Source organism: Nematostella vectensis, chromosome 12, assembly GCF_932526225.1.
Source record: "Nematostella vectensis chromosome 12, jaNemVect1.1, whole genome shotgun sequence".
NCBI lineage: Eukaryota > Metazoa > Cnidaria > Anthozoa > Actiniaria > Edwardsiidae > Nematostella > Nematostella vectensis.
Genome location: NC_064045.1, coordinates 10,920,947 through 10,945,606, shown reverse-complemented (window position 1 = coordinate 10,945,606; position 24,660 = coordinate 10,920,947). Strand labels below are relative to the sequence as shown.

Here is a 24,660-nt window from a genome sequence, read left to right as displayed (position 1 = left end):
ATTTTATTAACGCTAAATGTAATTTACTTGTTACTTGATCATGGATACACATAGTGCTAAAGCTTTATTTTTATGTCCTTAGGCTGTTGTAAACACACAATCAAACTCCCCCCCCCCCCCCCTTTCTTAGACTGTAGGACTGGGATGTGTTGGGTTTGGACATACCCATCCCATTGGCATTACATACTTTACATAATTTCTATTTTTTCTTGCTTTTCTATAAGTTTATAGCTGTTTTCCTTAGAAACAGTGCCTTATAGGGGGGTGGGGGGTGAATAGGGGTATGTAAATCCGCCGATCCGCAACATTTTCGGGGCAAATCCGTGGATCCGCAGATATTTTTAGATCCGCATGGTTTGACAGATAAACAATAGCATCGATTGAAATTCATTTAAAATCCGAAATTCGACCGTCAAAGCAGTCAAAATCCGAAATCCGTGCCCAAATTGTCAACAGATCCGTGATCCGCTGTATTTCCAAAATCCGCCAATCCGCTGAAATAATCATCAAAATCCGTAATCCGTGAGCATTTCGGGGCTGAATCCGCCGATCCGCGAACCTATTCACCCCCCCCCCCTTATATGTACAAGACTATTAAAACAATAAAAATACATAAAGATGTGATAAATTGAAATTGTTTAATAACATGACCCAAGTCACTAACTATGCCATAGCTGTCAAATCACCCACATTCAGAGCCGTAGCAGGCTGCATAAGATTTTTTGGGGGGTCACAATACAGAAACATTTAGGACAATATTGGGGGGGGACACAACCTTGTCCCTCTTGGTTATTTCCTTGTAATTTTTGAAAATATTGGAGTGTGGGGGGGGGCACAATACAGAAACATTTAGGACAATATTGGGGGGGGGACACAACCTTGTCCCTCTTGGTTATTTCCTTGTAATTTTTGAAAATATTGGAGTAGGGGGGGCACAATACAGAAACATTTAGGACAATATTGGGGGGGGGACACAACCTTGTCCCTCTTGGTTATTTCCTTGTAATTTTTGAAAATATTGGAGTGGGGGGGGGGGCACAATACAGAAACATTTAGGACAATATTGGGGGGGACACAACCTTGTCCCTCTTGGTTATTTCCTTGTAATTTTTTAAAATATTGGAGTGGGGGGGGGGGGGGGGGGCATATGCCCTCAGTGCCCCATCCCCTGCTACAAGACTTTACACTTAATCACAACCTAATTTTTTGTGAGAATGTTTATACAATCTTTGTATTCTCCTGCATTGGCTCTCTTGTTTGTTTTCACATTACTGTATTTCACAAGATTTCTGTCCAAGTTGGGTTGACAGCTATGCTACACAGAGCAATTTAGGTTACGAACTCGTGTAACAACAGCAAAAAGCAAGTTATTCAGCCTTTTAAAATCCACCAAAAAAGACTTATTTTCATTGATATATTAGTTTTTGTGGCTCACTAGCCTGATATGACCGTAGCAATTTCTTTGTCTATTTTGGCTTAAATTTGGCACTCAAAAAGTAATATTTTTTTGCATTTTCATGTGCAAGTCACCTATTATTTTATTTTGCTATTTGCTGCATCTTGATGGCTCTAACAACTGTCTCCTTTATTATTCACTATAGATATAGTTTAAAGTTTTCACCCCACATTTACTTACAGTGGGAATGGCTTCGGTTTCTCAGATGCTCAGGGTTCCTTCGGTAGCACTCAGTGTTGTATCTACATTGTTCCCTATCCATGGCTGGAAGATTAAAAATGTAGCTATAAAAATGAGAGTTCCTTTATACACAGCTATTAGGTCACTGTTTTAGTTTTTGGGAGGGTATTTTTTATCAGCTTTTGACCGAAATAAAAATAATGCTGCTTCTCTTTTGCCCCACAAAAATTTTTGCAAGAAACTTTATTAGGTGTGTACTTATGGGGGTGGGCAGGGGGTACACTCACCCCCACTCCCTTTGTTTTTTTTTTCCTAATCCTCAAGGTGCCTGTTGCGACAATAACCAGTATTGTATAACTATTGCTTAAACACCCCCATTAAAATCAGCTAACAGTGTAGATGCATAGCAGTGCAAATGTGTGTTAAAGCGTTCATTTTTAATTGGCACACAAATTAAATTCGTTTTTGAAACAATGGAGAAAAAATATGATGTAGCTGCTGTAGATTGAAAATCATGTAATGAATAAAACAATAGAAATGCCCGATTTGAGCAGGGTGTGGGGGGATCGTTTGGGAATTTCCATTAGGAAAACCTTTCAGTCATGTGATCAATGGGGTGGTTCTTTGGGGCCCTTTGGTGATCAACATTGCTGAATCAGGTATTGTGCTATGCTTATTGCTAATTGATAAAAATTGATAATCAAAAGGCAATTGATATATTGGATAATAATTGGTATCAATTGAATGAATGGTTTTCAATTATTATCAGCAATTTATAACAATGGATACTCAATCAACTTTTTTTGGTATCAATTGTTATCAGTTGATATCAATAATTATCAATGGATTCGGCGCATTCCAGCAAAAATCACTTACCGATTTATATCAATTAAATTAACTTGATAATCAACTGTTATCAATAATATTACTTATCAATTTCTATCAATTAGATGTTAATCATCAATTGTTATCAACTGTTATCAGTTGATAACAATTGATATTAGTTTCATCAAGCTCGCGGACTTGCTAAAACAAAACTCACGGACTGAATCTTATAAACGACATTAAAAAGCAACCAACAAGTTGATCGCACCCTAATGTCGAACCTACGATTCGCCTAGTACCGAAATACCCCGATGGCAAAACCCCTTCTCTGTACTTCGCAGCACAGAAATGAATACGAAATACTTATTTCATATACTGCACGGATAAATTTTGTGTGTTTACGAAGTGATTTTAAGTTAAGTGTCTAGGGGAAGTAAAGAAGAGAGTGTTTACTTCGTGGAAGCACGGGTGGCCTAGTGTGTTAGCGCGTCGGCCTCTCACCGCTGTGGCCCAGGTTCGAATCCTGGCTCAAACTGGGGATTTTTTCCGGGTTCCTGCCTTGAATCGAATTTGTCACAAGTGAGTTGAAGTTATTCTCCCGTGTTTCCAGTCTTCTCGGATAAGGACACTAAACCGGAGGTCCCGTCTCTTCAAGCTGCACTACATTAACCTGAACCGAAGGGACGTAAAAGAACCACTGGGGACGCAATAAACCCTCTGGCAGTGACCACCCCCAGTGACAGTGCATACTTACCGAGGAATCGGTCTCCTAGTATTAGCGAAAGCTACCTATAGGAGTAATAATAAATCAAATAAATCACTCGTGCCGATGAAGCGCGGTGTCCGCTTGGTGGTTAGATTATTAGATTCGTTTGATATCTTGTAAGAAGTCGATTCGATTCAAATCTGCCTTAATGCCTTTAAAAGCTAATCGACGCCTCTTGATGTTAGTAATATAACTTACCTCTCAAATAAAGTTACTCCTTGTCATTTCTCCGTAGAAGTATGAGCGTATTGGGGACTTACCCAAGCAGTTATTAGGCAATATAATCACTTTCGGGGAAAGCCCCGATTTCTAAGAATTGTGTAAAAAGAATTTACATACTGATCTAACTACTCACCTAAGAAGCTGAGAACCATTGAATTGATTTGTAGCAAATAAGGAACATTTATAGGCTTAAAGGGGTATATGATAAAACCAAAAATGCCATGTAAATCTATGTGCTCTTTCTTTTTTACTAAAAAATGTTTTATCATTTCACTTTGAGCTTATGATCAAAATACTAAACTCTCTCAAGATAATATGTGCTGCGTCACATCGCCAAATTTCCCCTAATTGCTCATTATAATTCACTGAATATTTAGTAAAAAAAAACCCTTCTGGCGGGGTATCGGCGGATCATGTCCAAGGATAAGAAATGGTACGAAAAATAAACAGTTGGCCGAGAAGCGAAGCTTCTGAGCAAAAGAAGGGGTTTAATTATTTTATATCCCAGTGACTACACTGGAAATGCGAAAAGTGTATTCTGCGCGCGCTGACGTGCACTGGAGTTTTTGCCATTCGCGAAAGATATCAATTCATGCAACAATTTTTCTTCATTAGAACAAAAACTACAAGCTAAAAACTTGCATTTCAACTGATGGATTTACACCTAGACTGTTTTCGTATTGTTCTGCTGAGAGTTGGAATAGAAATTGAAGCAAAAGTTTTCAATTTTGAAATGTCTTCAACGCGCGCACTGACGTGCACGGGAATGACGCCACGAGCGCGCGCTGTTGTGAAGTTATTTGTCATTGCTTTTTCTTTCCCGTTTCAGGATAAATTCTAAAAAAATACATTGATGATAGTTCTATGAAAGAAATAAAACATTCTTTCTGTGCCTTCATAGCGTTTTGAAAACCATGGTGTTTGTTTGAGGAGTTATTGAGCAGACAAAAAGCGAGTTTTGACTGCACAGAAATGTTCACAGGACAGATATCACTTTGCGTGGACGTTATCGACTGATATTTGTCCTGTGAAAATGTGCACGTGACCCGTATTGACCAATGAGCGCGCGTGAAAATTCATCACTGGGATATAAACATGAATATAAGTGTTCTGTTTTGCTCAGCACAAAACAAAACAACAACAAAAAAATACATATATAAAAAATACATATATTCTGGGGGAAAAATCCAGTCCGTGTCCACTAGTCCCGTGGCCGGATCCTTTTTTCATGCACACACAATCGAAAGTTCAGAAATCAAACCTTTTTTAATAGAACAAAATCGAATTTAGAATAAGTCCTGGTCCCAGTTTATTTAAGTTGACACGTCTCGTTATTATTATTATTATTATTATTATTATTATTATTATTATTATTATTATTATTATTATTATTATTATTATTATTATTATTATTATTATTATTATTATTATTATTATTATTATTATTATTATTATTATTATTATTATTATTATTATTATTATTATTATTATTATTATTAATCTCCCTAGCTTTTGTGCCTGCGGTGAACGCTTCACAGTCAGCCATGCATGCGTTATCCTGTAAGAAAGAAGGCTTTGTAGCTCAGAGGCATGGCCATCAGAGATCTCTTGACAGCTCACATAAGTAAAGTGTGCAAAAATGTAGAAACAGAGCCACTCTTGCAACCACTTGACAATGAAGTCTTTAACCTGCAATCCACTGTTACAAGCAAAGAAGCGAGGCGGGATATGAAAGCAGGAGGTTTCTGGACACCAGGAGTTACGGGAATGTACGCTATAATTAACCAATGAGAGCCCGCGTAATACGCTGATCACCAATGAGAGAGCGAGTGTAGCACGCTAACAACAAGCCAATGTGAGCGCGTGTAGTACGCTATGAGCTGTTTATTAAGACGTCTGGCATAACGTAGCATTACATGGCTAGAGAAACATTAGTGGAGCGTTTGACATTTTAAAATATTATCGTACAAGTAACGAGGTTTTTCTTTAGAGAAAATGTTAAATAAAGACCAAAGTTAGTTATACTAAATAGACGTTGTTTATAACGTTTGTTATTGAAAACAAAATAAAAATAACGAATATTTTTACGTAAGTATAATAGGCCATAAATGTCTTTAATTTACCAGGTTTTATTTTAATTTTGTATTTGTCATTCCATAGCTAATACATGCGGCGAGTAAAAATATATTGTTGTCAATATGCTGCAAGTTGAAATGTTTCAGGTTAAGTGATTGTCAAATAACTTCAATCATATTCCAGGTCAAAATAATACCAAAGTTTGAACTTATTTCGCTTCATTTCGACCAGAAATATATGTAAACCAGTATTCCCTTTTTATTACTGGACGGCTGTTATTGCCAAAAACTTTTAACTTAGCATCTGAATTAACTCATCTATCTCCCTTAGCAACCATCGCAAGTCATTTTTCTTTCGAGATCTGAATAATTAAGGTGCTCGTCTCATACGGCGAAACAACTTTCATTGGATGGCAGGTGTGTCGAAAAAATTTACAGTGTGAAGGGAATTCCGCTCTCTCTTGCATCAGTAAGAAAAAAAAAATGTCAAAACTGCTACTCCGCCTAAGTCTTCTTCAAGCTCTGTGTCTTCACTTGGTAAGTTTATTGTCTAGAATCATTGGGGAACTCTCAAACGCGACTTAATTTCAAGGATTGTTAACTCGCTTAAATTTCGTTTGCGTATAATTACAAAGCATTAAGTCAGGCTTATCGATTTCTAGGTAATGCTAGTTTTTGGAAAGATAAAAAAATATCTATACATATACAGATAATATCCTTTAGTGTTGTCTAGTGTTGTAAAAAAAACAGTTTTCTAAAATTTAAGAGAAAGTGAAGCGCAAATTCGTATTAAGTAAATCACATATTTCAGGGTTTTTTTTAACGCAGAAAACCAGCAAAAGCTTGTTGCAAGTTGAAATGTGGAAGTGTTCTCATCTTTTCTTGAACTTTTTCTGAGTTACTAAAATTTTTGGAAGTTTGCATTCGTTTGAATCCTATTAATTATTAAAGATAAACCAAGGTGATATTTGATGCTTAAAAAGATGCCTTAGGTTTTTGTCATGCTTCGAACGTTTGTTATTTTTTTGTTTGTAGATCTTCTATAAAATTCCCAAGTTAAACAAATCGATCACAAAAATGTTGAAATACTGTGTTTTTGTTTCCTTTGAAGCTTGAGACAGGTTTTTCTTAATTAAAATAGAAGTTATCAGAAGTTAGCAACGTCCCGCAAAAAACATTTGCCACGATAATTATCATAACATACAATAAAAGCTTAAAAAGCTAGAATGAAGATGGACATGGATTTTAGATGTGAGTGATGTGTGTGAGAGAGAGAGAGAGAGAGAGAGAGAGAGAGAGAGAGAGAGAGAGAGAGAGAGAGAGAGAGAGAGAGAGAGAGAGAGAGAGAGAGAGAGAGAGAGAGAGGTGTTGATGGACAGAGGGGGGGGGGGGAGTTGTGAATGGAGAGAAAAGTGGTTTTGGGTGGAGAGAGGGTTGTGTGAATGGAGAGGGGGGACTTGATGGATAGAGAGGGGTGCGGTTGGAGAGAGAGGTAATTGTGGATGGAAAGAGGGGTGTGTGGAAGGAAACAGAGGGCAACACGAGACCATTTAAGGGGGGGGGTATGTCAAATAAATTAAAGGGGGGGAGGTATGTCAAATAAATTAAAGAAGGGGAGGTATGTCAAATAAATTAAAGGGGGGGAGGTATGTCAAATAAATTTTGAACTTAAGAAAAAATGCTAGTTAATGTTTCTTTAATAACGGTTTATCAGCTGCAAAAAGGAGTACGCAATTTGCATGAGATCAAAACAGCGCCGCCCGCACAAACTATGGCTAAGTGGTTACCCGTAGTGAATGGTAGAAACGTTCTATCTTGAATTTTGATTATACTAAAAGCCTTCTCATTCGCCTCGAGAAATCTTTGAGAAGGCTAAAAACTTTCGAGAATAACCGCATCCGTCGATATAACAATTTTCTATCTAGTCCTTCGTCTGGTTAACCTTAAATGGGAATATATGTCCATATTTAAAAGTAAGTATTTAAAAGTGAAGATTTCCAGCTCAGCGTCTCCGAGTATGTCAGAAAAGCTGATTTACGCCAATAAGAACGTCGCAGCGAATCATGGGGATGTGGCAAGGTACACTGGGGCGGCGATTCGTAGAAATAAGAGCCGGCCAAAAGCACTTCATGTCACTCTAAACGTGCACGAATCCTGTAACACTGACACATAAGAGATAGCAACTTCAATATATCTCAACCTTCGAGCGCGCCGGCTGAGGCGAATGCATTCTGGGGTTGGCTGTTTTCCAGATTAAGGGTTCCACCTTTTTGGGTGGCAAATTCATACCACGAGAAATGTGAGAAATGACTGCGCCCGTCACAGAAGAGAACGACGAAAAAAATAAAATATTTTAATGAAGCTAAAATCTTTCTGAAAAAAAAAATATTGCTTTATTCGTATGTTGCTGTTATTTTGCCGCTAAGAGCCCAGCGGGCGCTCATATTGAAAATCGGTGCTGCGCAAAATCCTCCTTGGGTTGATGTTCAGCGGTAACCTAGTAACGGTACGATGGTGTTTTTCATTATTTTCTTAGGCCTCCTCGTCCTGTCCGAAATTTAAGCTGGACAGCTCGGACGACTGGAAATACCCTGGAGGCGTAATTAACTACACCCTGACGGTATCCCTGTGTGCCGGAACAACCGTGCCAATCATTGCGCGCTTCAAGCTTCCCTCCAACAACACCGCAGTCATGCGCATAGCGAAATGTGACATTACCATCGATAAGACCCAGGTCACCTTCACCGGGAGTGACGCGGTCATTATGACGTCATCACAGGGCGATGGAGTCATCGACGAAGCAAACGTGGATTTGAAGAATGCTACAGCGACTGGGGCGAGTGACATCAGATTGGATTGTTGGGTCAGTGATTTTTATTAGAGTCTCTGTTAGGTTAGGTCAGGTTTTTTCACCTAGCAAAAGGTTAAATATGAAAAAAAAAATTCCAATTCTCTGATTAGTTTTCTGGCATTCCTGTGGTTTATTTATTAACTTGAAAGTAGAACTCCCATATGCAATTCACCATTTTAACTGACGCGTTTCCTAGATAGATGTATAAAATTTGTTGCGTAGTGCGTTACATATCGATATATAGTTTTTAACAAGGTGTGTGACATGTTGTGACAAACATTTTGACGTATAGCTCTTTGTAACGTGCTTGTCATATTGCGTGACATGTGTAACAGCTTGTTGTATGTAGTGCACGACATATATACAGCTGTTTACAAGGTGCGTGACACTTATTGCCTGTCACATCTTATTACATATGCAAGTCATTACATTTCGATATAGATATAATGTGACATTGCTTATGTGACATTGCGTGACATCGATTCTGTGAAATTGCGTGACATTGATTGTATGACATGCCATGGCATGAATTATGTGACATTGTAACCTCGTCCAGGTTCAATTGATGAGCACTCCCTCTAACGGACTAAAGAACTGGGTGAGCGCCGGTGTGGAGTACACGAATGGGTCTATCTGGGTTGCTCAACTGGCGTTTAAAGCCTTCGTGCCATGGATAACCCGGCCAGTGCTGATCGTCACTACGGCGATACAAGAACAGGCGACGGATGACGTTCTACAAGGGTGAGGGTAGTGACCGATCTGATAATCGTTGGGGGAGGGGAGGGGTAGCACCCCCCCCCCCCCCCCCCCCCCCACCGCCACCCCCAACCCTCTTTTGAAGATCAACTGATTTTGAAGACTAATTGATCTGATGACCAAGCTATTCAGGTTGCACTAAACTGCTTATCATACCAAAGGGGCAAAGATTCGTAAGCTATTTAGCTTCAGTATGAACTGGTTCGGCGAAAGCTATCTAGATTGTGCCAAACTCGTTTGATTGCACTTAAGTGCAAAACTGGCTAAGGTGTGAAATATCAAGATTGCGCTAAACTTATTTCGCTGCATACCCTCCAGATTGCATTTAACTAGCTATATAGATTGGACTAAATTGATTTGATTTAAGCTTTCAAGTGCAAACTGGTTTTGAAGTTAAATACCCAGATTGCACTAAACTGGTTTAGGTGTAAAATATCCAGATTGCACTAAACTGGTTTATGTGTAAAATATCCAGATTGCGCTAAACTGGTTTATGTGTAAAATATCCAGATTGCGCTAAACTGGTTTATGTGTAAAATATCCAGATTGCGCTAAACTGGTTTATGTGTAAAATATCCAGATTGCACTAAACTGGTTTATGTGTAAAATATCCAGATTGCGCTAAACTGGTTTAGGTGTAAAATATCCAGATTGCGCTAAACTGGTTTATGTGTAAAATATCCAGATTGCGCTAAACTGGTTTATGTATAAAATATCCAGATTGCGCTAAACTGGTTCTGTGTAATCTAGATCTCTAGTCCTGAATGTGACAGTAAGTCATGACACCGCCAAGACAACAGCTGAGGCAAGCGATGTCTTTGTGCGAATCAGCACCCCAAAATTCCTGACCTACGCATCCAAGGAGGGGTCCGAGGAGCTAGTCAGCAACACTGTTCATACACTGACATTGAAGGTAATAGGGAAGGGAGGGAGGGAGGGAGGGGATTTTAAGGAGGAGTCTGATTGGACGGGCCTGTTCTTACTTTTTCACCCAACAGATTCCAAGTCTGAGCTTTTCATCCAAAAGTCAGTTCAATGTGACATATCAGATCGATCCGACCAAAACAATGGCTGACGGGAAGGTCCACAGGGGCTCACTGCTCGTTCGCGCCAACTGCTGCGAAAAGAAGGTCGCGCTGAAGAAGATAAAGGCCTTCAAATTCTACGTACCACGTGAGTACAAACTCGTCTTCCCAGGGGGTGGGGTACTCAGATAATGACATGGCGAGGGAGGGAAAGGTTCGTTTTTGGTGTTAAATTTCTCGTTCTGGTAATGGCGATAATGAAAGCGATGGTAAAAAAAATGTGTCGATAGTGATGGTGGTGGTAATAACGGTGAGCTAATAATGGTTATGGTCGGGTGGGTATATATAGTATTCTGAGCACGCAAATATAATATGACCCAGCCGACTCTTTGTAGCGAACACAAACAAACTTCTGCCCTTTCTGGGAGTTTTTTTTTGTGTCGAATTTTTCGCCGAGATGTCGTGGTCAGACCCGTTTCCATGACTGATTTTAAGGTAAGGTGTGATTTTAAATTTGATCGCATTTGATCGTTCGCCTGTGCTTTATAATGGCAGCAATTGTCATTTGAAGTTAGCTCCATTATCAATCTAGCGATATATGTGAAGAAATTTATTTTTTGCGTTGATTTTATTTAAATACAAATTCAGCAGAAGTGGTGTGACGGAGTTTGGAAATAACTTTCCACCCTTGTCTGAATTTAAGCCTTTAGGCTTGAAGTCGGGTTTTTGCAAAACCCGAATATTTCTGAATGGGTGCAACAATGAGTAAGACATGTATTTGGAAGGAGTTTCATTGAAGAGTCCGTGACCTAATTAATATTCACAAGCAAAGTTTAAAGCACATTCTATATAAACAATGCGCTGAGTTGAGTGGGCTCCCTGTGTTGATAGTATAGTAATAATGGTGATAGTATGGTGATAGTAATAGTGGTTATGGTGAGAGTATGATAATAATGGTTATAGTGATAGTATGATAAAAATGGTTATGGTGATAGTGATGGTAGCACAGGTACCCCAAGCTCACTGTGTGTATGAATGTATTATATGTATGTATATATGGTTCACGTTCCGTTGTGTGTGTGTGTCATGAGTTTAGAGTAAACATATGGGATTGAAATAAGCCGTTCACTTCACTACGAAATAAAATCGTAAAACTCTCAAAAATATTCTGACCTGACAGTGGAGTCTTAAATATGGTCTTGGTGAAGGATCAAGCAATTTGGGCTGGCATTGTTTCTATCATGCGTGCATCTCATACAACTGTCAAACACTCTTTAGGAGCCGCTTGCGACGCTGCCCTTGGTATGGCCAGCGGTACTATCACAGATGCCATGCTCTCCGCATCTTCCGAGGCCACTGCTATCGGAGCTGCTGTGAAAGGCAGACTCAACAATTTAAACGCCTGGATTCCATTCATGTAAGTAAACTTCAAAAGACTATAACTATAGAAAGCAGGTTGGCCTTTGTCTTAATATTTTCGGGAGACGGGGACGAGAGCGTTAGGATACCTGTGGTAATACAGAATGGGTGTTCCTGGAGACTATTCAAAATGGCTACCATGTGAATTTTCATAATGTGACAGCGACAGCGGGCGGAATGAAAAACGAACGTAAAGAACGAAACGAAACGAACGAAAAGCAAAGGTGTTTGACATGAATAATTCCCATGTCATTAACATAGATGAAATCATTTACGTTTGATAGAGGCTATCAGCGTCAAATTAAAATAATTTTTTTTTTTATTTTCTAGACACAACAAATGGCAATTCTTCCAGATCAACTTTGGAGCGATGAAAAAGGTTGGCCGTTTGGCTGTGCAGGGCCGAGGGACCGGGTACAATGACGATATCGATGCGTACGTTAAAAGCGTCTCATTCTACTCCAGCCTCGATTGCGCGCAATGGAAGCCCGTGAAGCGTGGTGGGAAAACGAGGGTAAAGGCCTATATAGTAAAACTACCATGGTGCTTTGCGATATTTTACTAAGCGGCTAACGTCATAGCAGCGGCCACTACTTAAAGTCTGAAAATATCTTATTTTCACTCAAATACTATTAAAATGCCTCTATTTACGGACAGCGGTGTTTTGTTTCTCCTGAAAAGACCAAGGCAGGATTCCTTATTACCACATGACCCTCCCATTTTCGTTTTGTCGTAGCTATCATTCTTTTAGGGGGGGAGGATAAAAAAGGAAGAGGGCTCATGCACCCTTCCTTTCCTTCCTTGGGCACACCCTGTTCATGATGTTGGAGCAATGGCCAGTGCTGAAAAACGCAAGACTAGTTCCAGTACCGCGCGGTTAAACCAGCCTTTTTGTTTTGAAATGGCGGCTTTTTACCGGCGAACTGTCACATTTTGGCGAATGCTAAGAAAACTAGACCAAACCTAAGGCTATAATTTTCTTTATGACTCCCTCATTATCACACATATCTGTCATCTTTTGTACAGTATGGTTTTAATGCTGTACAGTTAGTCAAATCAGCGACTGAAGTCAGCCTTTCGTACCTTTTCTCGAACGATTTAACACTACGATTGTACTTGTTTTCGCCAGAGCACGCGCATGCGCATACGTTATTCAGCACTGTCGGAGCAATGTGTTAAACTATTTGGATTTGATTTTTTACAGGTATTCCGAGCAAACAAGGATCGCACCAGAACTGCAGTCATCCCTCTCGGTGAAGAAGTTGAAGGGAAATGCTTCCGTATCGAGCCAAAAAGCTGGAATACCCAGATTAATATGAGGGTAGAGTTGTATGGGTGCGCCTCTTCTGCTGCTGACCCTGCAGGTAAGAGGGACAGCGGTTACCTCCCACTTGCGCATGACAGTGTAGTGTTAACTTTCGTCACTGCTGACCCTGAAGAGAAGAAAGACAGCGGTTACTACCAACTTGCGCATGACAGTGTAGTGTTAACTTTCGTCACTGCTGACCCTGAAGAGAAGAAAGACAGCGGTTTCCACACACTTGCGCATGACAGCGTAGGGGTGCAGTCTTCTGTAGCATACTAATCATGCTTGTTAGTTTTATGACGCTAGCCAATCATGTACCTCCTTGTTTGCAGGTTTTGTGGCTATGGCAGCTCGCATGTTTTTGCTGGACACCACCTCCAACTTCTTGTTCTTCTGCGCTCCAAGAGTGGACAGGTTAGGAACTAGCTTAACCAGTTAACTACTGGTGAATAACACCAATCATTTTATTTAAAACACAAGTCCCACGAAAAGTTTTTGTTTTATTTTAGTCACAATCTTAAGCGCATAGAAAAAAGTATCGAATTCGCGAAAATGTCTCGCATTGGATGGCAATGCAGGGGCGGCGGACGGGGGGGGGTGGTTGGGGGGGTGGAAGGGGGTGCGCTCCCCCCTTCCCTTGGCCACCCCCGCCTGTCCCATCCCCTTCATTTCTGGGACCATTCCGCCGCCGCCCCTCCAATAATGTGCTTTTTCTCAAACGCTTTGAAACCGATTCCTTTGCAACAAAAAAAATGGATGCTTTGACGAAATTGCTCGCAAAATAACATTCGGTGGCTGATCTGGTGCTAATTTATGATTTTGTGTATTTCCCCAGAAAGCCACAGGACCCAAGCTGCTTCTACACTAAGAACAACGGAGAATCTTACTACGGTACCGCATATTCACCCAAGACATCCACTGCACCCTTGCACAATTCAGCGCTACTCACTTTAATCTCGCAAATTTAATAGCTATAGAATAAAAATCATATACCAACAGGACATGTAATGATTCTCGATAACAGGGCCGTAGCAGGGGGCACCCCCCCCCCCCCCCCCCATCCCCACACACTATATTGAAAAAAAGAAATGACCAATAAGGGCGTGGCCGTGCCCCAAATATTTTCTTAATGTTTCTGTGTTGTGCTCACAATATTTCGACCTGCTACGGCACTGAATAATTGTACTCAATCTGTGATTCGGCTTCGGCTGCAATAAGTTTTATAGGTAAAAACGTTATTGTTTTATTCAGCTATTGACCCCATAGTTCTTAACATCAAATACCTGGACCCAACGAAGAAACTGCTCTACGGTATCGGGAACAACGGACTGAAGTTAGCATGCGCAGCGGACGCTGTCTCGGAGTGGGGGGTGATCGCGGACGCAGAGTACACTGCAGCCTCCTCGGCCTCGGGCGTGCTGCAAGCTAAATCCGCTGACCACCTAACAACCACTGCATCCGGGGCACAGCCACTTGCCGCTGACCAGCTGGCCCTGACAAGCGGACAAACATGGGGAGGTAGGTTAGGGGAAGGGGGTGAGTGACGAAATGAAACAGTGAAAAACAATGCATGAAAAATAAGCTGTCATAATGTAAAGTAAAAAGGAAAGAGAAACAAGCGACAAGCGGGTTGGGGCGGGGGATACAGGGGCCAGGATTTTTTTCCTTTGGGGGGGGGGCGAAGTGATTTTTCAAGAACATCCGTTTCCAACTGAGACATAACGACTAAGACATAAAAACACATATCACCTCTCAATTGATTTTATTAATTGTTTTTGTTGAATTGATAAACAAAACCTGAAAACTCGAAACAAATATAGCTCCAAAACTTTTTAGTAGACTATAAAGTACCAGAGAAAATACAAATGGCGGAAAGGATGTTAATATGTCCTAGGTTTTAAAGAATAAGTAACACAGATACAAAACTTAAAAACTCACGAAACTAACTTCTATTTTCGAATATGTAGCCACTGGCGAGGGACTCCATTACAAGGCGAGCTCATCTTGGGCTCTGAAGGCCACCTGGTACTAAAAAAGTAAGTGACGTCATCATTGCAGAACAGCGGTATTCATCAAAAGGAATTCTTTCGAATTTTTTTAGAATTTTGAAAGAAATTTCTTATAATTTTCGAGTTGCACTCTATTGCACACTATTTTGCCTTTTTTGGGAATACCAAAGTATTAACATCTCTGTGTGTTTTTAATTTCAGGTGCTGCACTTCACGTAGTCAGGATCGTATTAATTTTTTAGTAGTAGACGCTCATCGTTTTAGGTCTTGAACTTGACTCAAGGTCGCTCGTACTGCGAAGACCGTGTATGTATAATAACTGCTGAGTGCCCCACCCTTTCCCCTCTCTCCTCCAACCACTGGCGTGGATCCAGAACTAGTGAGCGCAATGAGCCATGGGACGGTTTAGCGCCGACACACAGGACCATGGGAAGGGTGAACCGTACCCAAGCTCCCCTAGGCGCTTAGTCCGGTCACGCTAGTAAGCCCATGGGTCCATTCTCTTCTCTACTAGGTCTAGCCTATTCTATTTCCACTTGACTAAACACCACCTCCTGTTACATGAATACGACTAACACCACCTCCTGATACATGAATACGACTATCATCACCTCCTGTTACATGAATATGACTATCATCACCTCCTGTTACATGAATACGATTATCATCACCTCCTGTTACATGAATACGACTATCATCACCTCCTGATACATGAATACGACTATCACCACCTCCTGTTACATGAATATGACTATCATCACCTCCTGTTACATGAATACGACTATCACCACCTCCTGTTACATGAATACGACTATCATCACCTCCTGATACATGAATACGACTATCACAAGAGGCGGAGGTATCCCCAGATGAATTTGTCCGCATTTAAAGCACGCAATCCTGAATGTGGGCTGTTCCTGGTTACGGCAATTTGCAGATTATTTACGAAAAGCACATGATAGTATAATATTAATAACTATGATAGAATCTTAAGAGCCTAATTAATTTTTAGATCAGAAAGCGTTTTTCTTTACTACTATTTCATATACTTTTTAAAACAAAAAACATATATTAGTACTCCTTCGAACGATACAAATTGGTTTAAGTTGGTGAAAAAAGGGTAATCAATATTGTAGGAATATTCCGCCTATACAGTAAAAACGGGAGATAGCCAGAAAGAATCCAAACAATCATAGTTATGAATCTTAACATATATCTTAATGCTACCCGTTAAACGGCGGAAAATCATCAGTTCCTACCATCAGCGTGGTCAGCGGGGATATTAAAACACCACGCGCAAACAAGGTGCGCAGCTGATAAAACAGCCCCTTGCGGGCGGTGCATAGTGGGTGTACAATGTTTGGTGGTACTGGGGTTGTTGTGCAGAGTATATTGGTGTTATCCAGTAGCACTGTAGAATATCCATTTTGGCATGGAAATGAAAACTACCTTTATTAGTATAGCATACTACTCTATTTGTAATCACATTATCAGATTATGAAAATAAAATAAATATTGCACAGTTTCTCGTTTGTGTGGTCATTGTTAACATAAATTGCGATAGTTCCCGGCTAGGTGTATTTCACGGCCGGGTCCTACGAGGAAATTGGTAGGTGTCTATTCATTGATGTTGGCTAGAAGAGGAAATAAGTATTTTCTATGTCATTTTGAAGTTGACTACAAGAGGATATTCGTATTCGCTGGCGCATTACCAGGATTTGAAATCATATGCACTCTCGTGTCTTCAATACTAGGAAAAGACACCTCTTTTCTGTGGTCGAGAGGGGGATGCGTGCCTTCCCCACCCTTCCCCCCTGCGTCTACTCCTATCTGTTTTCTATTTTCTACAAACAAATCAATAAAAGATACATCATACAGTTTTTCATTTTATTTATTTTAGAAAATAAACTCCTCTCACTAAGAAACTGTATTACACCATGCCAGCATGCAAACTGATGCATCGTGCTATGGTTTCGGCCTTCAGTGTCACAAACGGGCGCAAGCACATTAGAAAAGACTACATACAACCTGACACGGCTGACTGGTGAGGTCAGCTCTTTCCCTGGGCGCATGCGCCGTCTCATCTGCTTCCTCCTTTTCTAATCTTCTTGCACTTGCTACTCAGTTAAACGAGTAATGCTTACGTTATTGAGAAATGGCGTTACCTCGCGTAAAAGAAGATCGAACATAAAACTCATTCATTGGTACATACATCTTCTTCTTGGCACATTGTATACGAGCACTACTATAAAGCGCACGTATGACTAATATTTAAGGCTCAGAAGTGACCGCTCACTAGGTGTCTATGCTAGGCGATTTTAAAAAGAATGTGTTACATCCCGGCCTGTATACCTAGTCCATATACTGTGAGTTCACTAGTATGTGTGTGCTTTAATAAGTTTATATTTATACTGATCCATTACAGAGCATGGATGTTTTAAAAAGAAAACTGTTGAGATGAAAAACGGATGAATCTAAAAAATAAGCCTCAATGGCACAATTGCTCTTTCTGGTCCAACCCTATCCATTTGTTGTTTTCTCAATGGTATTATATTCTATACGTTGAAAATATAAATCATATATCTCATTTAAATCATCATCTGGCGGCACATTTAGTGACATGGAACTTTCCTTGGATGTCATGATCCATATTTGGACATGCTCTCCCTAGTCTCCATCGGTCATCTGGAGGAACTGGGCATAAGCGTCCCGTGAGCACTCCCCCTTGGGATTGAAGGCGAATTTATAGTAGCTGCCATCGGCACAAATTGCTTAAAAGTAAAAAACAATGTCGGCTGAGCATAAGGAGACTGCTTGTTCAATACATGCTCGGGGACCCAGGGCGACACCAAGCGGGAGTACGTGAGAAGACATCTCCGCGCGTACTTCCGTTTCCGGCCTCCGTGTCGCCCTGGGTCCCCAAGAATGGTTCAAATAGGTTTTGACTTTCTCTAGGGTTAAATAAGCCACAACAATGCATCATGGGTAGGTTGAATGAAACCCCTCTAAAAATAGTCTTGAAATAGCAATACTTGATAAAACGGTAATCTTGGTACATCGAACTTTTTTGCTGGCACCAAAGACCATGGAATATGGAAAAGAATAAACCCAATTTAAAAAATTTCACGATACCACAATGCAATGTTTAGGTCTCCTGCTCGTTATATCGTTTCACGAAATGGAAGCACTAGCCTCGGGTGTCTTCAGGGGGTGTTTTAAACGTTTTTACCATTTGCATTTTGCATAGTGTGATTCTAAAAGGATCCAGCCCCCCTCCCTGGATATTCTGCCATGGTCTAAGTTGGAAGGAGGGGTTCCCAAGCCCCAAAAAGGATTCCATAAAAAAGCCGAGTATATCATTTGGGTGCTCGGGAGCACCTCCTTTTGACTAGACTAATGGAAATTTGCAAAATCTTAACCTGTATTGTTTAAGAAAACAGGGCTTACACTCAAGAAAACTTAAACACTTCAGTCCTTCAGTTACAGCACCACCCTTTCTCAAATAGGTAAGGATATTTCCTGGAATCACACCCATGATAAAACACTCTCTGAACTTACCTATAACAGTATTCTTTTCAGCGCCAAACGCACAAATACAGTGTGGATCTCCAGGGACCTGAAACCGTGAAAAACTCCACTTGGAACTGAAGTATTTGGGAAGAAAGCTGTGCGCTGAGCTTGAGCTAAAAAAGAATAAATATAAAATAAAATTTAAGAACCTCCAAGGAAACGAGGACTATATGTTCCAGAGGAGAAAACTGTGCATCTCGACAACTTGCCGAAATCAGTGGCAGTATTGTGGCTTGTGAACATTCAGTTACATACAAATTTTCTAGTTAACGACTAAAAAGCTTCCCTGCTAGCAGATCTTATAGATGTAAATAGGGGAGGGTCCAGCCTCTTCCCACAAAGTTTTCTCAATGCAGCAAGTGTTATACATTTGAGCGTGTTCCACATACGTCATTGAGAATGTAAACGTTAGTTGGAACGTTGAGAACGGGATGCACACAAATCTAACATCCTTGGCGTTCTAAGACTTTGGATGCTTTAGGTCACTAATATCTATGTACAGTACAGTATACGCATACCTGTCAACCTCCGAAAATCTCAAGGCTTGAGATTTTTTTTTTGGGGGGGGGTGGGGTACTTTCATTTGGGGGGGGGGAGGGATGGGTTTAACCTTGCAGGCGTTTGACGTATAGAAAGCTCTCACGAGCAAATCCACTTATAGATCGCACAAGGGTGTTAGATAAATTGCGCTACGCAGGTGAATTATTGTTTCAAATATTTTAATAAAAAATAGGCAAAATGACGATTTTCTATAGAAAAATTTTTTGGAAGCGATAAAAATCTCTAAAAAGCGGGAGATTTGGTGCTCAACGCGGGAGAGCGGGAGAAGGGGTCCAAAATCTTGAGACTCCCGCCTAATGCGGGAGAGTTGACAGGTATGTATACTCCACTCAAATCCTGGCTACTTGACGGAGCTTCTGTACTTAATATGATGACAACTGCTCTAAAGTAGTTAACAAATTTTATTACATACAGTAGTTGTTTGGAGATTCCCTAAGGGCTACAATTTAGAGTTACCTTGTCTGTTTATTTTTCTTTTGATCTTCAATGGCGAATATATGAACAGTTCCATGGTCACTTGATACACAGAGTAGTTCAGAGTCTTGATTAAAATTGATGCTAAAATAGTAAAGTGAATATAGGAGAAAAAATACAACACTTTTGAAGCCACATACATACATTTAAAAGCTTAAAGTTCTTAAAACATTTCACTTATATCAATATAGCCAAAACAAAGCATAGATAAACTTTCATATTCTGAAAGGGGAATTGAATTTGATTGAAATTTGAATTTTCTACAGATCTTTGAAAATTTTCCTGGCCGTGCGAAAGGAGATTGAATCGAGTGAATAATTCCAAGTTTTGGCGGGAAATCTAAAACAACGTATTTTCCTTAAATTGGCTAAAATTCAGAGACGGCAATACCACAAAATATTGGCGAATTGTTTTCTATCGCAATGCTACCCTCAATGAAGCAATGAAGAATAATTTAAAGTCGAGAATTGTATGCGAAAAAAGAAAATATCGTTTTGTTGCAGGTTTCAAAAACAGCGCGCGCTCGTGACAATGTCGCCATTCTAGATTGCGAATGCAGCGCGCGCACAATGCAAAGACAATTCAAAGACTAAAAAATATCTGCTAAATTTTGCAGATTTGTTTCCTGAAGTTAAATAATCATTACCAGAATACCAGGTTGAGATATAAAGATGACGGTAAAAGTTGTAACCACACAAAGTTCTTCAGCAATAACTAAGAAGACATGAAGACGGGAACCGGTTTAGCGCGGGCATTATGTTTTCTCATGTAATTTGGTTGACATCTCGATCTACGTCACAAATGACTGGATTCGCACGAACCCATGTTTTGTAGGGTCAATACGAACCACATACCATTTGGAAGATGAAAATATAAAGAATTGACAAAGTCTATCAACTCTGAAAGGTTATATGGACTTTAATATAACCTCTCAAAACATCATAATTCATGTAGAGACAAATGTTATAACTAATTCATCTGCAACTTTGGAATATATATCAAAACAACTAGTAAAGAGCTGGAAAAATATTAAATAAGTTCCCAGGGGCTTATCCTGCATGTTTAATATTGCCTGAACTTTTATTGCTGCCTTCAAAGAGGGTATCCCACTTTATCTCAAGCTTTCTTCTGACCACTGGATCCACTCACCAGTATATATGAGCACTTCCTGATCCTCTTCTAAGCTCATGAAGTTGGGCACCATTACTGGTGTCAAACACTCGTATTAATGTTCCCTACAAAAAGGAACAAATCATCAAAGCATAATACTGTATGTAACTTCTGTTAAGTGCACCCCTGATACAGCTCTAATAACCATCAGCATCAGAATTAAAAAACATGTGAAGTATTTACAGGCTGTGCGAAGCTGCTGGGTTTATGAAATGAATGTGTTTACAAGCTCTTATAATCGACAACCACGGAAATTTAATAAATAAATAAATAAATTGGAGTAGCTTCACACTCTCATTGCAGCTAGATGCTGGATTACGAGAGCGCAGATTCAGATGTGGTAGAGTTGAAGGCATGGAAAGGCGCCTCAGGCAGCGGCCATACAACTCATGTCTGACTACGGATCACAGATAAGATCAAAATTGTTGGTCTTGTGGAGGAAGGAAAACCAGAGAACCTAGAGAAAAACCATTGGAGCAAAGAATAAGATACCAACTAACCCAACCCAACCCACCCAGTGGTAGGAGGCACAGGCACTACCGAGCGATGCTCTGATGTGCCATCTGAGCTTCCCTTTAAAACAGGTGAAGTAATGGGTTTTGCTGAACTGTTGAGTTCATGAGATGGAAGAAGTTACAACCAGCAGAAATGCTTCTTGTTTTTGAAGCACACCATAAACGTCTGCTAACCTTTTCGGATGCTGTAGCAAGTCGAGTGCCTTGAAGATTCATTGCCAAGCAACTCATTGGCGCCTCATGGGCGGCAATCTCAAGTGGAGCACGCTCGGTATTTGCAAGGTCTACTATTTGAACATGGCCTGTCTTCCGGGCCGGGAATGCCAGCAAAGAGTTATTGCTACTTGGACAGAGAACACACAAGCCTGGAGAATAATATGGAAGTATTGTAAAGAATAACACACATAAAAAAATGCAAATAAATCATAGGGAGGGAAGGTGAAGTGATTATTTCTTGCCCCAAGGTCTTCTTTGTACAAGACATAGTCAGGTTGATCTTGTTAATCCTACCTTTTGGGTTATTTGCAGTTTCAAATACATGCAGCTGTTGGGGATTTTGAGTGAAGGTAAATACTTTAATGAGATTATCTAAAACCACCACGATTCTGCAATAAAAAAAACACCAAAAGATAAAGAATATCTTTATATCAATTGATTTTATACAGTAGAGCTTGCATATACCAGACATACACATAAACTATAGAGGCTGTTTGTGTAATTGTGGTGGAATCAGTAAAATAAATCAATGCAGAGTTGAAATGCTGAAAACAATAGTTTTACTGATGTTTTTAGTGTTAGCCCTTCGTTGGAGATATTTTCAGAGGCATCTCAACCTGATTAACACTATACACCTGTAGTGTACCTGATAATCATGTACCTGATACAAATCGCAGTGCTAATGCAATACAACATAGAATAACAGACACAAATACTGTAGTCTAGTTTGTGCCTGTAAAATAGTGCAGTTCTACTGTATACCATCACAAAGACTCATACATGTCTAGTTTATACCTGTCTCATTGTAGTAATAAGTACCACTGTACACAACCACAAAACTTATACCTGTCTCTTCTAAGCTTGACAGCCCTGACATCACTAGAAAAGTCTAGTTCTATCACACACTTCTTCTTTAAATCATCCCAAACCATTACTGTCAAGAGAAAGAGTTGATTAGCAAGGAGGATGTTTCAAAGGGGGGGCACCAAATTGAAGTGGGGGGGGGGGGGCAGGGAGAGGACCAAAAAATATTGCAGGACCACATATATATACAATTTCTGTAAGGTCCAGAAAGGAAGGCAATACCCCCCCTGGACCTTCTGGAACCACCCGACCATAACTCTTACTTTAGTCACTTCCCAGTTGGATCATGGTATATGTTGTGGTTTCAAATGTGGCATGGTTTGAATTTTTTTCAAACTGGTTTTAACAATTTCAAACCAAGAAGCATTTCAAACCACAACATATACATAGCCTGCAGATATGTGATTTAAGTGAATTTAGGTGAATTACAACAAGTTCAGAACACTGCGGCTAGACTTATTACAGGGCTTCTGGAATTACGCGAAAAAAAAACTCAAAATTACGCGGGATTCTTTTACGTGCAAAATTACATGAAAAATCAATCATTACGTGCTATATTAGACGGGATTTTGCAATACATTTTTCTTTAAATATCAAAATTTTGCGGGATTCTTTACTGAATTACAAGCTAAATTACACGGAATATCAACTGTTGCGCCCAAACTACATTTTGTACCAAAGGAAAGCGTGAAATAGCTTGAAAAGGTTATTTTTTGCGTGAAAATATCTTAGGCAAGTTTTCATTGGCTATTAGCCACCAGCCAATTAAAAAAGGTATTTTATTATTAGTCCTAGGCCTTCGCAGTTTAGCAAAGAATGCCTAGTCATCTTATTTGTTTTCGAAATTCAGTTTGAAATATCGCACTCTTACGAAGAATATCTCTTTTTTTACGAGAAATAGAGGTAAGAACCCTTAAAGAACACATCAGCTGTGCAATTAAATGTTTTGTCTTTCAAAATTTAGCCCAATTACGCAGGATTACGCGGAAATTTGTGGATTATGCTGATTACACGGAAAAGGCCAAATTACGCGCTTCTGCACAAGCGCGTAATTCTAGAAGCCCTGTTATAAGGAACACTAAGAAGTTTGATCACATTATACTTAAGTACTCCACTGGCTTCCCTTCTTATATCAGATCAATTTTCAGATTCTGTTATATTAACTTCCAAGGCAATTCATGGCTTGGCAACCAAATAAATTTGTAATTTAGTCACATTGGTGACTAAATCTTATTCCCTTAGGGGCAATGACTCAATATTCATACAACTAAAATACACCAAAAACTGGTATTCGACTCTGCCAAATTTCCAGCATAACATATACCTCTGTTAGCAGGATATTTGGGGCTTCTACCTCCACCGACAAGAGCCAAGTAATTACAGCGAAACAGCATTTCAACATGTCCTATACCACCATCTGTAAAATCTATGAAAGCAATTATACAAATTGGAGATTACATTAATTTCCATAAAGCTGGATCAATATATAACTTGATGATAACATCAAATTATGTTGGGCTTGGTTATTATATTATTTTTTAGAAAAAAAAAACAGAAATGATTGTCTTACAATCTCCCAGAATCTAAGTTCCTTGTCTAGTTAGGAAAGAGTGCCCATTTGATGAGATTGGGATTGGGAGGGAGTGGAGGTTCGATTGTTTGGTAACTGACATCTATTTATGTATGAAGGGGAGAGAAAGTCTAAAATGGGTGTGAAAGTCACCCCACAGCCATGAGTAATAAACAATATTTCGACCAAGATCTTTAAAGGTCTCTGTGCTTGTTTATCCAGCAGGCACTGTTCCATGATTTACGAGGTAAGCTCCCTGTCAATACTCACTACTTGCAAAATAGCAAGGAGAGTTTTGAGCAGATAACTTTGAGGGTAAGGGCCAAGGGCATATTATTAATGCTGGCAACTTCGTACCAACGTGATTAATACAAGAGATCGCGGGCAAAAAGCAGGTAAATGTATACGAACCTTGTCTCTCCTTTTCCTTTAGTGGATCGCAGTTGTAAATTCTAAACCCACTCTCCATACCACAAGCAAAACAGCCTATAATTTTACCACAACACAGTCAACTTACGAAATCAATCATAAGAAAGTTTGGATAACTTTAACAAAAATCCATCATTTTACCTTGATCTTGATTAAACCCAGCAAAGAGGAGTCCATTGCCATACGTTTTTGTTTGGCTAATGTTCATCTTGCTGCTTTATATTGCAGTAGAATTCTTAAAAAGTCTTGGTAACGTTCACATCGTGAGCAGTCGAACAGCCATTTTGTGTTCTGGGCACGTGACAGCTCTACTTCCAGTCATAATATTAGCCAATCACTGGCTGTCTTAGAATTAGTTTTTATTGGTGATTGACTTTTCACTTTTCTAAACACTTATTTCA

The 24,660-nt window shown here is 39.8% G+C and overlaps 2 protein-coding genes and 1 long non-coding RNA gene across 3 annotated transcripts; 1 reads left to right on the top strand and 2 right to left on the bottom strand.

Moving 5' to 3' along the window:
- Positions 1 to 1,260: 1,260 nt before the first annotated feature.
- On the bottom strand, positions 1,261 to 3,615 carry LOC125557603. The gene is made up of 2 exons (XR_007305338.1): positions 3,426 to 3,615; positions 1,261 to 1,720 (listed from the first exon to the last, which is right to left on the bottom strand). It is a non-coding gene; the product is annotated as an uncharacterized LOC125557603 (long non-coding RNA).
- Positions 3,616 to 5,892: 2,277 nt separating this feature from the next.
- LOC5506122 lies at positions 5,893 to 16,412 on the top strand. The gene is made up of 13 exons (XM_001626802.3): positions 5,893 to 6,061; positions 8,061 to 8,387; positions 8,932 to 9,116; positions 9,882 to 10,044; positions 10,130 to 10,304; positions 11,435 to 11,573; positions 11,906 to 12,089; positions 12,780 to 12,939; positions 13,214 to 13,295; positions 13,717 to 13,772; positions 14,133 to 14,399; positions 14,849 to 14,917; positions 15,092 to 16,412. Exons 1-12 carry the CDS (start codon positions 6,008 to 6,010, stop codon positions 14,911 to 14,913), a joined length of 1,857 nt encoding a protein of 618 aa, XP_001626852.2. The 5' UTR covers positions 5,893 to 6,007; the 3' UTR covers positions 14,914 to 14,917; positions 15,092 to 16,412.
- Positions 16,413 to 16,763: 351 nt separating this feature from the next.
- LOC5506120 (WD repeat domain phosphoinositide-interacting protein 3) lies at positions 16,764 to 24,575 on the bottom strand. The gene is made up of 10 exons (XM_001626788.3): positions 24,401 to 24,575; positions 24,242 to 24,316; positions 23,585 to 23,686; positions 22,243 to 22,330; positions 21,691 to 21,785; positions 21,355 to 21,545; positions 20,645 to 20,730; positions 19,478 to 19,579; positions 18,449 to 18,573; positions 16,764 to 17,661 (listed from the first exon to the last, which is right to left on the bottom strand). The coding sequence occupies exons 1-10, from the start codon at positions 24,465 to 24,467 to the stop codon at positions 17,558 to 17,560; spliced, it is 1,035 nt and encodes a 344-aa protein (XP_001626838.1). The 5' UTR covers positions 24,468 to 24,575; the 3' UTR covers positions 16,764 to 17,557.
- Between the last annotated feature and the right edge of the window lie 85 nt (positions 24,576 to 24,660).

Bases quoted from the DNA above. Each gene is read 5' to 3' on its own strand.
- LOC5506120 (XM_001626788.3), bottom strand. From the start codon at position 24,467: ATGAACATTAGCCAAACAAAAACGTATGGCAATGGACTCCTCTTTGCT. The intron at 20,731-21,354 runs GTTAGCAGACGT...TCCTTTTTGTAG, and splicing joins TTGCTACAGCATCCGAAAAG to GGAACATTAATACGAGTGTT. The intron at 17,662-18,448 runs GTAAGTTCAGAG...TTTACTTTTAAG, and splicing joins TGAAAAGAATACTGTTATAG to CAATTTGTGCCGATGGCAGC.
- LOC5506122 (XM_001626802.3), top strand. From the start codon at position 6,008: ATGTCAAAACTGCTACTCCGCCTAAGTCTTCTTCAAGCTCTGTGTCTT. The intron at 12,090-12,779 runs GTAAAGGCCTAT...GATTTTTTACAG, and splicing joins AGCGTGGTGGGAAAACGAGG to GTATTCCGAGCAAACAAGGA. The intron at 13,773-14,132 runs GTACCGCATATT...TGTTTTATTCAG, and splicing joins CAACGGAGAATCTTACTACG to CTATTGACCCCATAGTTCTT.